The following is a 12,577-nucleotide window of genomic DNA, read 5'->3' on the forward strand; positions in this document are numbered from 1 at the left end:
TTAAAAGAAAAAGAATAAATAAATAACAGAATGAAATGCAACTCTCTTTATTCTGCCTGAGTGTTTCCCTGATGATTTTCTGTGGATTTTTTGACTGACTTCTGGTCTTCAGATACTCTTGCAGACTACAGACAGGAAAGCAGTTCCTACAGGCGGTTTATTCCTGAGTCTTTACAACTAAAGCTAGAAAGTATTATTTCTGTCATCTTCCTGGGGAACTTTGCTATGGAATTCCCCCACCAATTGGATTGCAACAATGTCTTTTAGATTCAAGAGATCCATCTCAATACAGAGTGGGAAATGATGATGTCAGGCTGGTGAGGAGGAGTTGGTAAGTGGCCTGGTACAGTGGTTTCAGACTTTAGCATATATTGCCTAGTGTCCCTGCTGGAGTTTCTGAATCAGCAGATCTGGAGCAGAGCCCGAGAATTTGTAACATCCTCTTTCCTTCCCATGCCTTATGATGGGGTTACATAAAGGCAATTGGTTATAATCAAGGAGATGAGCACATGTTCACATTAGCACATGCATTGTTGATTGTGAGAGCCATCATTACCGTCCAATCCTTGTAGGTTTATTAGCTAAACAAAACAGACTCATGGAAGCAGCACCTCTTTTAATGTTCCTTTGTGGCAACCCAGCCCATGTCCTATGATGCCTCTTGGTTTGTACTAGTAGAGACCTGATATTATAAGAGTAAGGATATATTAAATCATAGGATGGGGGCGGCTGGGAAACTTGCTTCTCATTCACCGTCTAAACCTGAAAATACAGGTTTTTCAAGATGATTTTAAAATGAAAGTGAATATGTGTTGTTTTTAAAATATGTGTTTTTGACACCTGTGATGGAGAAAGGGAAGGGGAAGTTTGACTGATCTGCCTATTTCCATCCTTCTAAATCCCTCAGATGTGCCTTGCTTACATCACATGGATTAGGTGGTTGATTTTGTTTGGTTTTGGTAGTATTTCTTGTTTTTAAAGCTAACTAATGCTACACTTTTTATTGAAGCAGTTCTGGAGCATCCCAGGAGGTACACAGTGATCTGGACCTTGGTCTTGGTGACCTTCCTTCGGATGAAGAGGAAGTTATCAACAGTTCTGATGAAGACGATGTCAGCTCTGGTTCTAGCAAAGGGGATCCTGACCTGCTGGGAGATAAACAGGTAGATGTTGGTATTTAATTATGTCTATTTTTGTGGTATTTGGTCTCATGAAACTCAGAAATAATATGTTAGACACAAAATCTATCTGTAAGTCCTGATGAGATGGAGAGCTCCTGGAAACCCAAGTGCCCTCCCCAAAGCCCCCATACAAACTTTGCTTGCAGGCACTCACACTGGACTCTGGTGTTGGGACAGTGGCTCAAGGGGGATTGCCAGAGACACACAGGGAGAAATTGAGTTGTGTATCTTCAGGGTGAGGGCTGACCACACCCTGGGGGGCCTCAGGGAGTCACCAGGGTTGAGTGAGTGGTGTTCATGAGGTTAATACAGAGGAGGGACAGCTGCCATTGTCTCTGAGTTGAGCACTCCTGTTGCACAGCTGACAGATGCCATCTGTCCTGTGTTGAGCCCTCCCTCTACACATAGAAATCTGAACCCACATTAACCTGGTGAACTCCACTAGCTCCAATGAAGACTACCTGAGACCCCACCCAACACCACCCAACTTATGCATGGCACCAGGCTCTTTCCTTGGCCACCAGCCTGGGCTTGAATTGCAGTTTTTCTTAAAAAACTCTCGAGGAATTCTGGTTAAGTTAGAGGGGAATTCTGGTTAAGTGCGGGGGGCAGTGCCAGAAGCATATAGGGAGCAGCTGAGTTGTATTGCTTCAGGGCAAGGGCTAGAGTGATGTCTGCCATTGTCCCTCTGTTGAGCCATTTCCCCATGTGGTCAAACCTGATTATGAATTAGCCTAGTGAATTCTAGTAGCTCCATCCTGACAACTACCTAAGACCCTATCATACTGCATAAGTCTGCAAGCCCCAGGCTGATGGCTTCTGGCGTCACTGTACGGTGAGACTTTCACTGAGTGGCCCAAGGCTTAGCATTGGTATCAAATATGAATCTGTATTAACCCCGTGAACACCACTCACTCAACCCTGGTGACTCCCTGAGGCCCTTCCTCACTCAACTCTTGTACTCACCAAGGTTCTTGCAGTGGCTGAGCCTTATAGGCAACTGGCAGCACATCTTATGGTGCCTTGGGCCTTTTGCTTACATGCCGCAGGCCCAGTACTGGTGGCTGCTGGCCTTGGATTACAGCATGGCCTCTCCCACACGTGTCCAGGCCCAGCACAGCCAGCTACCAACTGCAGATTGTTTTGTAGCTTCTAACAGGTAGCCCTGGGCCAGTCACAGTCAGTGTCTGACATTGACCTGCACCGGAGTCCTCCAGAGGCACCAGAACCAACACACTCAGAGGTCAGCTGCAGACCACAACAGAGCACCACTCAGTTAGCTCCATAAGAGGCACACCCAAAGGGTAATATTGGTAGGCACCAGCACCCATTGGAGTGAATCCCACTGCATGGGGTCAGCCCCTACAGCAGCGCGTAAGCTATGGTCATGCCCAGTACTCAGAAACAGTCAGCCTGAGGGTCATTTTCACCCACTGACGTCCCAATAGCAATTAAGTTTCAACTATAACAAGAGGGTACACAAGGGACACTCCTGGAGCACTCGGCTGAGGTGATGCACCTACTACATAAAGCCATTGTGCCAAAAGTGGGAAATGTAACAGATTTACCTAATACATAAAAACAAATATAGAGAGGCCGCCAAGATGGGGAAGCAAGGGACATGTTCCAAATAAAAGAACAGGAGAAATCTCCAGTTAAAGAACTAAATAAAATGGAGGCAAAGCAGTCTGCCAGATACAGAGTTCAAAACACTGGTTATAAGGATGTTTAAAGAACTTAGAACATTCAGACCAGGAAGAAGAAAAAATAATTTCTAAAAATGTGGATAGGCCCTGGCCAGTTTGGCTCAGCAGTTAGAGCGTTGACCAAAGGGTCACAGATTAGATTCCTGGCCAAGGGCATGTACCTGGGTTGCAGTTTCAATCCCTTGCTCTGGTCAGGGTCGTGCAGGAGGCAACCAATTGATGTGTGTCTCTCACATCGATGTTTCTCTCTCTCTCCCTCCCTCTCTCCCACTCTGTCTAAAAATCAATGGGAAAATATCCTTGGATGAGGATTAACCAAAAAAAAAAAAAGTGAATAGTTTGTGGGACCCCTGGGACAATATCAAGTATACCAACATTTGCATCATAAAAGTTCCAGAGGAGAAGAGAGAGAGCAAATGATTGAGAATCTACTTGAGAAACCAGTGACTGGAAATTTTCCTAACCTGGGGAAGGAAGTAGACATACTATCCTGGAAGCACAAAGAGTCCCAATCAAGATGAACCCAAAGAGGTCCATACCAAGACACATCATAATTAAAATGGCAAAGGTTAAAATCTTAAAAGCAGCAAAAGAAAGACAGTTAGTGACCTACAAGGGAACTTCCATAAGATTGTCAGCTGATTTCTCAATAGAAACTTTTTAGGCCACAGGGATTGACAAAATATTTCAAGTGATAAAGAGTAAGGACCTAGAATCAAGACTACTCTACCCAGCAAAAGTATCAGTTAAAATTGAAGGAAAGATACTCTGTCCTCATTCTCCCCAGGGTTCTGGTCTCTAGATCACTCACAGGGATCATTCAAAATGAAAAAGAATGATGTTAAAATTAAAGAAGAGCCCGCCCGGCCAGTGTGGCTCAGTGGTTGAGCGTCAACCCGGTTTGATTCTCAGTCGTGCAGGAGGTGGGCAGTCGATGTTCTTTCTCATTGATGTTTCTGTCTCTCTCTCCCTCTTCCTCTCTCTCTCTAAAAGTCAATAAAGGAAAAAAAAGTGAAGAAGAGATAAAGAGCTTCCCAGACAAGAAAAAACTAGAGGAGTTCATCACCACCAAATTAATATTAAAAGGACTTCTTTACGAAGAAGAAATGGGTGGGGGAAGGAAACATAAATATGAAAAATAAAATGACAATAACTACATACCTATCAGCAGTCACTTTAAATGTAAATGGATTAAATGCTTTAGCCAAAAGACAAGGTGGTCAGAAACCACAGGAGAGTCACGATTTCAGTAAAAAATAAAACTTAGCTTGGCCATTGTGGCTCAGTAGATTGAGCATTATTCTATGGACTGAGAGGTCCTGGTTCAATTCCTGGTCAGGGCATGTGCCCAGGTTGTAGGCTCAATCCCCAGTAGGGGGAGTGCAGGAGGCAGCCGACATGCTTCTCTCTCACATCAATGTTTACATCTCTTTCTCCCTTCCTCTCTCTCTAAAATAAATAAATAATCAATAAAAAGTAAATAAATAAAACTTAAAAAAGACATGAGTCTGGGGACCAGGGCCAGACCTCACCAAAGAGAAGCCAATCAGAAAAAGACAAATACCACATAATCTCACTTATTTGCAGAATATAATGAACAAAATAAGCTGATGAACAAAATAGACCCAGAGACATAGAAAGGAGTATGGTTCAGACTGACAAACCTTAGAGGAGGTGTCTGTGGGAGAGGGTTGAAATAAACCAAAGAACTTATATGCATATATGCATATGGGCATAGACAATAATGATGTGGGGCACGAGCAGGATCAGGAGGAGGATGTCTGGGGAGGGGAAGGAGAAACATTTGCTACAAAAATAAATTAATTTTTTAAAAAAGAAAAAAGATATAAGGTGGCTGATTGGAAAAGAAAAGAGGACCCAAACATATGCTCCCTACAAGAGAACCACTACAAAGACTATAAGAGAGACAAAGGAGGATATTACGTAATGATAAAGGGATCTATCCAATAAGAGTATATAACTTTTGTAAACTTTTATGCAGCCAATATAGAAATACCTAAATATATAAAGCAGATATTGATGGACATAAGGGGAAAGAACAACAGTAATGTAGTCATAGTAGGAGACTTTAATACCTTATTGACATCAATAGATAGATCTTCCAAACAGAAAATTAACAAGGAAACAGTGGCTTTATTTATTTTTTTTAAATATGTTGTTATTGATTTTTTAGAGAGAGAGATAGAAACATCAATGTGAGAGAGAAACATCAGTTGGCTGTCTTCTATGCACCCCCTACTGAGGATTGAGCCTGCAACCTGGGCATGTGCCCTGACCAGGAACTGAACAGGTATCTCTCAATCCATAGGACAAAGCTCAATTTACTGAGCCATACCGGCCAGGTGAAACTGGCTTTAAATGACACTTTAGACTAGATGGAGTCAGTTGATATTTTTTAGCATTTCACCCTAAAGCAGCAAAATGAGCATTCTTTGCAGGTGCACATGGCACATTTTCCAGGATATATCACATATTAGGCCGCAGAATAAGTCTGAATAAATTTAAGAAGCTCTAAGTTATATCAAGCATTTTATCCAACCATAATGGTGTGAAACTAGAAATCAATTACAAGAAGGAAAGTGAAAAACTCACAATCACATGGAGGCTAAGTAATGATTAGTAAACAATGAATGGGTTAACAGTAATTAAAGAAGAAATCAAAGGATACCTTGAGACAAGTAAAATGAAAATGCAGCAACCCCAAATTTGTGGGACACAGGGAAAGCAGCCCTCAGAGGGCAATTCATAGCAATACAGGCCTACCTCAAAACAAGAAAGATGTCAAATAAACAATCTAAACATACACCTAAATGAACTAGAAAAAGAACAAAAAGCCCAAAGTGAGTAGAAGGAAGAAAATAATAAAGATCAGAGTTGAAATAAATGAAATAGAGTTTAAACAAACAATACAAAAGATCAATGAGACCAAGAGCTGGTTCTTCAATATACAATGAAACAAGATTGGCCTACGTGTTGATAGTTTTTAAAGATGTATCACAGTACATGGGGGTTCATTATATTGTTTCTCTAATTTGATATAATTATCTGTTTTATTTTAAGTCATTATTTGTTTTCTAAAGACATAATTCCAGTGTTAAGTAGTATATCATCAGTATCCACAGGATGTGCTGAGATGTTACAGCAAAATGGAATTTGAAAGGATCCACATATCCACAAGCATTATCAAACCATGGAAGAAATCCGTGTCATCTAACTCCTATACCATAATTTACTGATCTGTTATGCTTCCTGTTTAATATATTTTGGCTTTGTTTAAATTCATTTTCAGCCTTATATGAACAGTTCATGTTGTGTAATTGTCTGGATTTAAATCCCAGCTCTATTACCTATGACACCCATGATCTGGATATTCTTGGGCAAATTATTTAACCTCTGTAGGCTGAAATGTCCCATTTTATGAAAATGAGAATAGTTCATATCTCATGGAATTGTGAGGACTAAATGATTTGATATATGTAAAGTCTTAGAACACTGTCCAGTATATGGTTAGAACTCAATGATTACAGTCAAATCTCGGTTCTCGAACATCTCCATCTTGAACAATTCACTTCTCAACCTGACAACTCTTTCATGCTGATGCCTATATGATCAGTCATGTGTCTCTCAGGTGACAAAGGAGAAAATGTGCAGGTATTAGTCTGTTTACCACTAAACCTCACATTGTTAATATCTCAGGAAATTGTGCTGTGAATATTTTTGTGGTTTTTTGCTTTTGTTGATGCTTATTATTAATACATTTTTATTTTTTACAGTACAGTTAATTTCCTTTTTGTTAAATTTTCATGTCCTTTTTGTTTTTAAAGTGTTTATAGATTAAACAGTACATTAGACATGTGCTGTATATAATAAAGGTTAAAAATGTTCTTTTTCTAGTTCATTTAGGTATAAGGAATCATTTGGAGGTCTGGAAAGGATTAATTCAATTTATATTATTTCTAATGGGAAAAATGATTCAGTTTTCGAATAGCCTTCCAGAACAAATTAAGTTTGAGAACTGAGGTTTTTCTGTATTTATTTTTTATAAGACTTAATATCTGTGCTGTAAAGTTGGGAGTAACCACTAGAAATTACTTAGCATTAAGGCAGGTGAATTTGTAAGACACCCTAAGACAGATGAATGACTGTTCTTGATCCTTACTGCATTGCTCAGCAATGTGGGATAGATCTATCAAGTAATTTCTCCTCTGCTTTATTGGTATCTGTCTTACTCTAATTTAAAAATTTGTGTTTTCTTTATTGATTTTAGAGAGAGAGAAAGGGAGAGGGAGAGAGATAGAAACATCCATGAGAGAGAACATCGATTGGCTACCTCCTGCATGCCCCACACTGGGGATTGGGCCCACAACCTGGGTATGTGCCCTGACCAGGAATCAAACTGGCAACCTCTTGGTGCAAGGGTCAATGCTCAACCACTGAGCCACACCAGCCAGGCTGTTTTGCTCTAATTTAAAAGCTCTTTTTTTTTTTGGTAACTTCTTCACAGATGTAAATTGAACAAATATTGAAATGTATAAAAAGTCCTAGATACTGTTGGTATGTTCTAGACATGAAGCAGAGCTCATGTTCACTCTTCTTGAAGAGCTTACATACTAATGGGGCAAGAGTAGTAAAGAAATGCATAAACAGTAAGAACTTCAAGTATTTCATGCTATGAACGGTATAAACACAGTGATGTGCTAGAAACTGAGGAGACTACTTAGGGTAAAAGCCTTTAAAAAGGTGATATTTGACTGAGATGCATGTGACTGGCAGGAGTCAAAGACTGCAGAATTTAGGAAGAGCTTTCAAAGGCTTTTTCTCTCTAAGGAAGGAATGTAATTAAATCAGTCTTTACTCTTTTTAATAAACTGCTAAACTGCAAATTATTTCTTTTCTTGACAAATACTGTTTTCTGTCATTTTGTTTATTCATCTCTCTTGCTCAAATCAAACAATTCCCAATTTCTCCCCAAACTTAAAGTATGGTAACCAAAATTGGTTTCCACATTCTACTAGGGATCTCACTGATACCTAGTGAAAAGGAAGGATTAATCTCTAACCTTTTTGTGTTATGCCTCTTCCCAACACATCCTGTCATAACATTGCCTGGTTGACTCTTGCTTTGTGGTCATTGGAGATTTCCAGGGTCCCTTTCTTTGTGTTAGTGCCTGCCTATCCCTTTCCTTCCAGTATTTATATTATTGTGCTTTTTGTCTTTAGTTGTGCCACATGTAGTATCTCTGTTAAATCTTTTTCTGCTTTTAAAATGACATTATTTCTTCAGTTAGTCATGAACATTTCATAGTTTTTTCACCTGATGCTACTGTATTAATAATTTCCCTCCTGTAAAATTGCCAACCACTCTGATGAGCTTACTCTCTATCTTTTCATCTGAGACAGCAATAGCCATAATAAAATAGACTAACTTTCCCTTTCTAGGTAGTTATTGATCCACCTAAGCATAGCCTGGTGAATGCTTTTAAGTAATTTGCTTCTGTAGTGGTTTAGAAGAACATAGTCTTTAGAACCATATTGCCTGGGTTCTTACCACTAACCAGCTCTGTATTCTGAGCAATTTACTTAATTTCTCTGTGCTTTTAATTTCTCATCTGTAACAAGTGGAGGAAGTAGAGTGGATACTTGTCCTTGTTTTCTAAGATTGTTGTGATGATTAAATGATTATACACTTTTTGCAGTTTGTCCCAGTTGGGGTCGCATGGGTGGCATCCAGTTGATGTGACTCTCTCACATAAGTGTTTCTCTCTCTCTCTTTCTCCCTTTCTCCCTCTTGCTCTATCTGAAGATAAATGCAAAAATGTCCTCGGGTGAGGATAAAAAAAAATGATTGTACGCTTTTTTAAATAGAGTCTGAATGCTCAATAGATTTTAGCTGTTATTGGCTTACTATATGAAAATAAACAAGCAAAAAGGTATCTGAAATCAAGCTTTATATATATTGGGTAAATATGCCCAATAAATATATATCAAATATAGTCAATACATAGATATCATTTCAAGTTTGCCTTTTCTTATCTTAGATCAATAAATCTGAAATGTGTACATGAAAGGCAGTATTGTGTTCTAATAGGAAAACATGAAATTTGGCATTCTAATACCCATGGTTGAGTCCTAACTCTGCCAGTTATCAGCTGTGTGAGCTTGATTAAATAATTTAAAAAGTCAGTTAGTTTATTTACATCAGTATTATTTCACAGTGTATTTCAGGTGACAATAAAAATTTTTTCTGTACTAGAAAAGGTCAAAATGTATAGTTAAAGAAATGAAGGTGTTAATAGACAGCACTGGACTTACTGGATAACCACATGCAGAAGAATGAAGTTAAACCCTTTCCTCTCACCACACACAAAAATTACTCAAAATGAATCATAATAGACCTAAACGTGATAGCTAAAAATAGAAAACTCTTAGAAGAAAATATGGTAATAATTCTTTTTTTTTCTTCACCTGAGGACATTTTTCGATATTTTGTTCAGATAGAGTGGGAGGGAGAGAGAGAGAGAAACATCAATGTGAAAGGGACACATTGAGTGGTTGCCACCCGCACGACCCAACCAGGGCCGGGGACAAACTGCAACCGAGGTACGTGCCCTTAGCGGGAACTGAACCCAAGTCTCTCTGGACCGCAGGCCGACGCTCTAACCACTGAGCAAAACCGGCCAGGGTATTAATAATTCTTCATGACCTTAGATGACACAAAGTCTTCTTAGCTACAACAAAAGTATAAGTGATAAGAGGAAAAAATAGGTAAATTGGACTTTATCGAAATTAAAGTTTCATCTGAGACAGCAATGGCCATAATAAAATAGACTCACTTTCCCTGTCTAGGTAGTTATTGATCCACCTAAACACAATATCATCAAGAGAATGAAAAGACAACCTACAGAATAAAAGAAAGTACAGGGTGGGGCAAAAGTAGGTTTGCAGTTGTGAATATGCGAAACACAAGAGTTATTCTTTTTTGTTTTTTTTTGTTTTTTTTTTAATTCTCACCCAAGGACATTTTTCCATCTTTTGTTCAGATAGAGTGGGAGGGAGAGAGAGGAAGAGAGAGAGAGAGAAACATTGACGTGAAAGGGACACATTGAGTGTCTGCCTCCCGCACAACCGCACAACCCAACCAGGGCCGGGAACAAACTGCAACCGAGGTACAAGCAGGAACCGAACCTGGGTCTCTCTGGACCGCAGGCCAATGCTCTAACCGCTAAGCCAAACCAGCCAGGGCAAGAGTTTGTTCTTATATTATTTGTTAATTATTGTATTATTTTTCATGTGAACAATTTGCAAACCTACTTTTGTCATACCCTGTATTAGTAAATATCTCTGGTAAAGTACTTGTATACAGAATGTGTGAAGAACTCTTACAACTCAACAATAAAAAAAAAATTATCCAATTTAAAATGGGCTAAGGATCTGAATAGATATTTCTCCAAAGAAGATATACAAATGGCCATAATAGGATACTCAACACCCTTAGCTATTAGGGGAATGCTAGGCAAAACTTCAGTGAGCTATTAGGATGGTAATAAAATAAAAAAGACAGACAATAACAAATGTTGGTGAGGATGTGGAGAAATTGGAACTCTTATACCCAGTTGGTAAGAACGTCAAATAGGCCCTGGCCGGTTTGGCTCAGCTGTTGAAGCGTAGGCCTGCGGACCAGAGAGTCCCGGGTTCGGTTCCTGCTAGAGGCACGTACCAAAAAAAAAAAAGAATGTCAAATAGTACAGCCACTTTGGAAAACAGTCTAGTAGTTCATCAAAAGGTTAAATATACAGTTACCATATAACCCAGCAAATATCCATGATAAATGAAAACAAGTGTTCATACAAAACTTATGCAGGAATGTTCATAGGAACATTACTCATGATAGCCCAAAAGTGGAAAGAATTCAAATGTTCATCTACTGATAAAGGGATCCATCAACTGATGAATATTACTCAGCAATAAAAAATGTGCTGATACATGCTAAAACATGGATGAACCATAAATACAGGCTAAATGAAAGAAGTCAGTCACAAAAGATTACATGTTGAAAGAGAGGAAGGGAGAGGGAGAGAAACATCACTAAGAGAGAACATTCATTAGCTGCCTCCTGCATGCCCCCCCACTGGGGATCAGCCTGCAACCTGGGCATGTGCCCTGACTGGGAATCTAACCATTGACCTCCTGGTTTAGGGGTTGATGCTCAACCACTGAGCCACAGGGGTCAGGCTGCTTTTTAGTACAACTCGTGAGTAGTCTAGCAGAGGCCTTTTAAAAATTCTATTAAAAAGTAACAGGTAAATGTCCCTGAACTTTATTTGCAGTGAACAAATATGAAAAGAGAACACATTTCAGAATTTCCAAAGCTGGGCTGTTATCAAGAGATAGGAACATAAAACTGGTTTTCAGATCAAAGGCTGTGTTTTAGAATTAATTTGACTTATTTTATGACCTTGAAAAAATATTTCATTTGTGGCTAATATTTCAACTTCCATAGCAATGTACTTCTTTTGGGAGATGCAGTTATTTCACAGGTAGTGTGCTTTGAAATGCAATGTAGTTTAAATGAGGACTTTCATTAACTGAAAAGTTGAGATGCCAAATATGGCTTCTCTTGAGGTTTCACATTGGGGTGTATTTATCCATCATTATTTAAGTTGGGTCAGAATCAACATTGTTCTTGCAAGTTGGAGATAGTATAGAGCTTTTTTTTACTTTAGTTTGTTTTATCTATCTTTGACTTTGTCTGCTTTGAAAAGGTTTGTTATCCCTTTTACAAATGTTAGAAATTAGAATCATTTCTAATAGTTACTGTCTTCTTTTTAGCTCTGTAGTTTTCCTAATTTAAAAGGTAAAATAAACAACAGGATTCATAGACTTCTAGAATTTTAGAATTACAAAAGGCTTTGTCATCTAATTCAACCCCCTACAGTTCTACATGATAACTATCTATAATGAGCTTTTAGTTGTTTGAGTTTACATTTTTCAGAGTACCATTATAAAGGATGAGTTGGAATATGACAGGCAGAAATCTGTGGGGGAGAAGGGGAGGTGATGAAGAGGGAAGGAAAGGTATAAAGGGATGGGCATGTAAGGACAGGGCACAGTGGAATTGCATGGTGGTTCCAATTTGGCTGGAGTTGAGAGAATACAGTGTGGAGGAGTAGGAATGAGACTAATGAAGATAACTAGACACATTATGGAGTGTCTTATATACACGGCAAAAGAAAATGTGGTCTTTGTTGCCCATAGGTGATAGGGAGCTGATAATGTGGTTCAACCTGAAAACTAATGTGCTTATATTTGCATTTTAGAACTCTTACTCTGGTGGCAGTGTAGGGAATGGATTGCAGTGGGGTAAATCTAGAGCCAAGGAAACCACTTAAGTTACTGTGATAGTGAAAGCAATAAATAAGGAGGCAATATGGGAGAGGAAAGGATCAATTAAGCTTTAAAGATATATTCAGAAGGACAAACTGACAGGACTTGATGACTCAGTTGTGATCATATAAGGTGGAGGAGTTCAAGTTTCTGGCTTTGATGAGTCTGTATGTACTTGATGGCTTATTTAAAGAGTGACTGAAGGTCATCACATGCTGTTATTTTTTGTGAATCTTTCTCAGAATTACACACCACTGCCTGATTATGCTCTTTCTCTTCTTCAAGA

The 12,577-nt window shown here is 39.0% G+C and overlaps 1 protein-coding gene across 2 annotated transcripts in view; it reads left to right on the top strand.

Moving 5' to 3' along the window:
• FGD6 (FYVE, RhoGEF and PH domain containing 6) overlaps positions 1 to 12,577 on the top strand; it is a 123,973-nt gene that overhangs the window by 45,722 nt on the left and 65,674 nt on the right. For both annotated transcript variants that reach the window (XM_036250974.1, XM_036250975.1), the window contains one exon: positions 1,010 to 1,163. In XM_036250974.1, coding sequence (XP_036106867.1) covers positions 1,010 to 1,163 — 154 coding nt within the window. The remainder of the gene's footprint in view (positions 1 to 1,009; positions 1,164 to 12,577) is intronic.

The sequence above is a fragment of the Molossus molossus genome, unplaced genomic scaffold, assembly GCF_014108415.1.
Source record: "Molossus molossus isolate mMolMol1 unplaced genomic scaffold, mMolMol1.p scaffold_m16_p_10, whole genome shotgun sequence".
In the NCBI taxonomy this organism is placed as follows: Eukaryota; Metazoa; Chordata; class Mammalia; order Chiroptera; family Molossidae; genus Molossus; species Molossus molossus.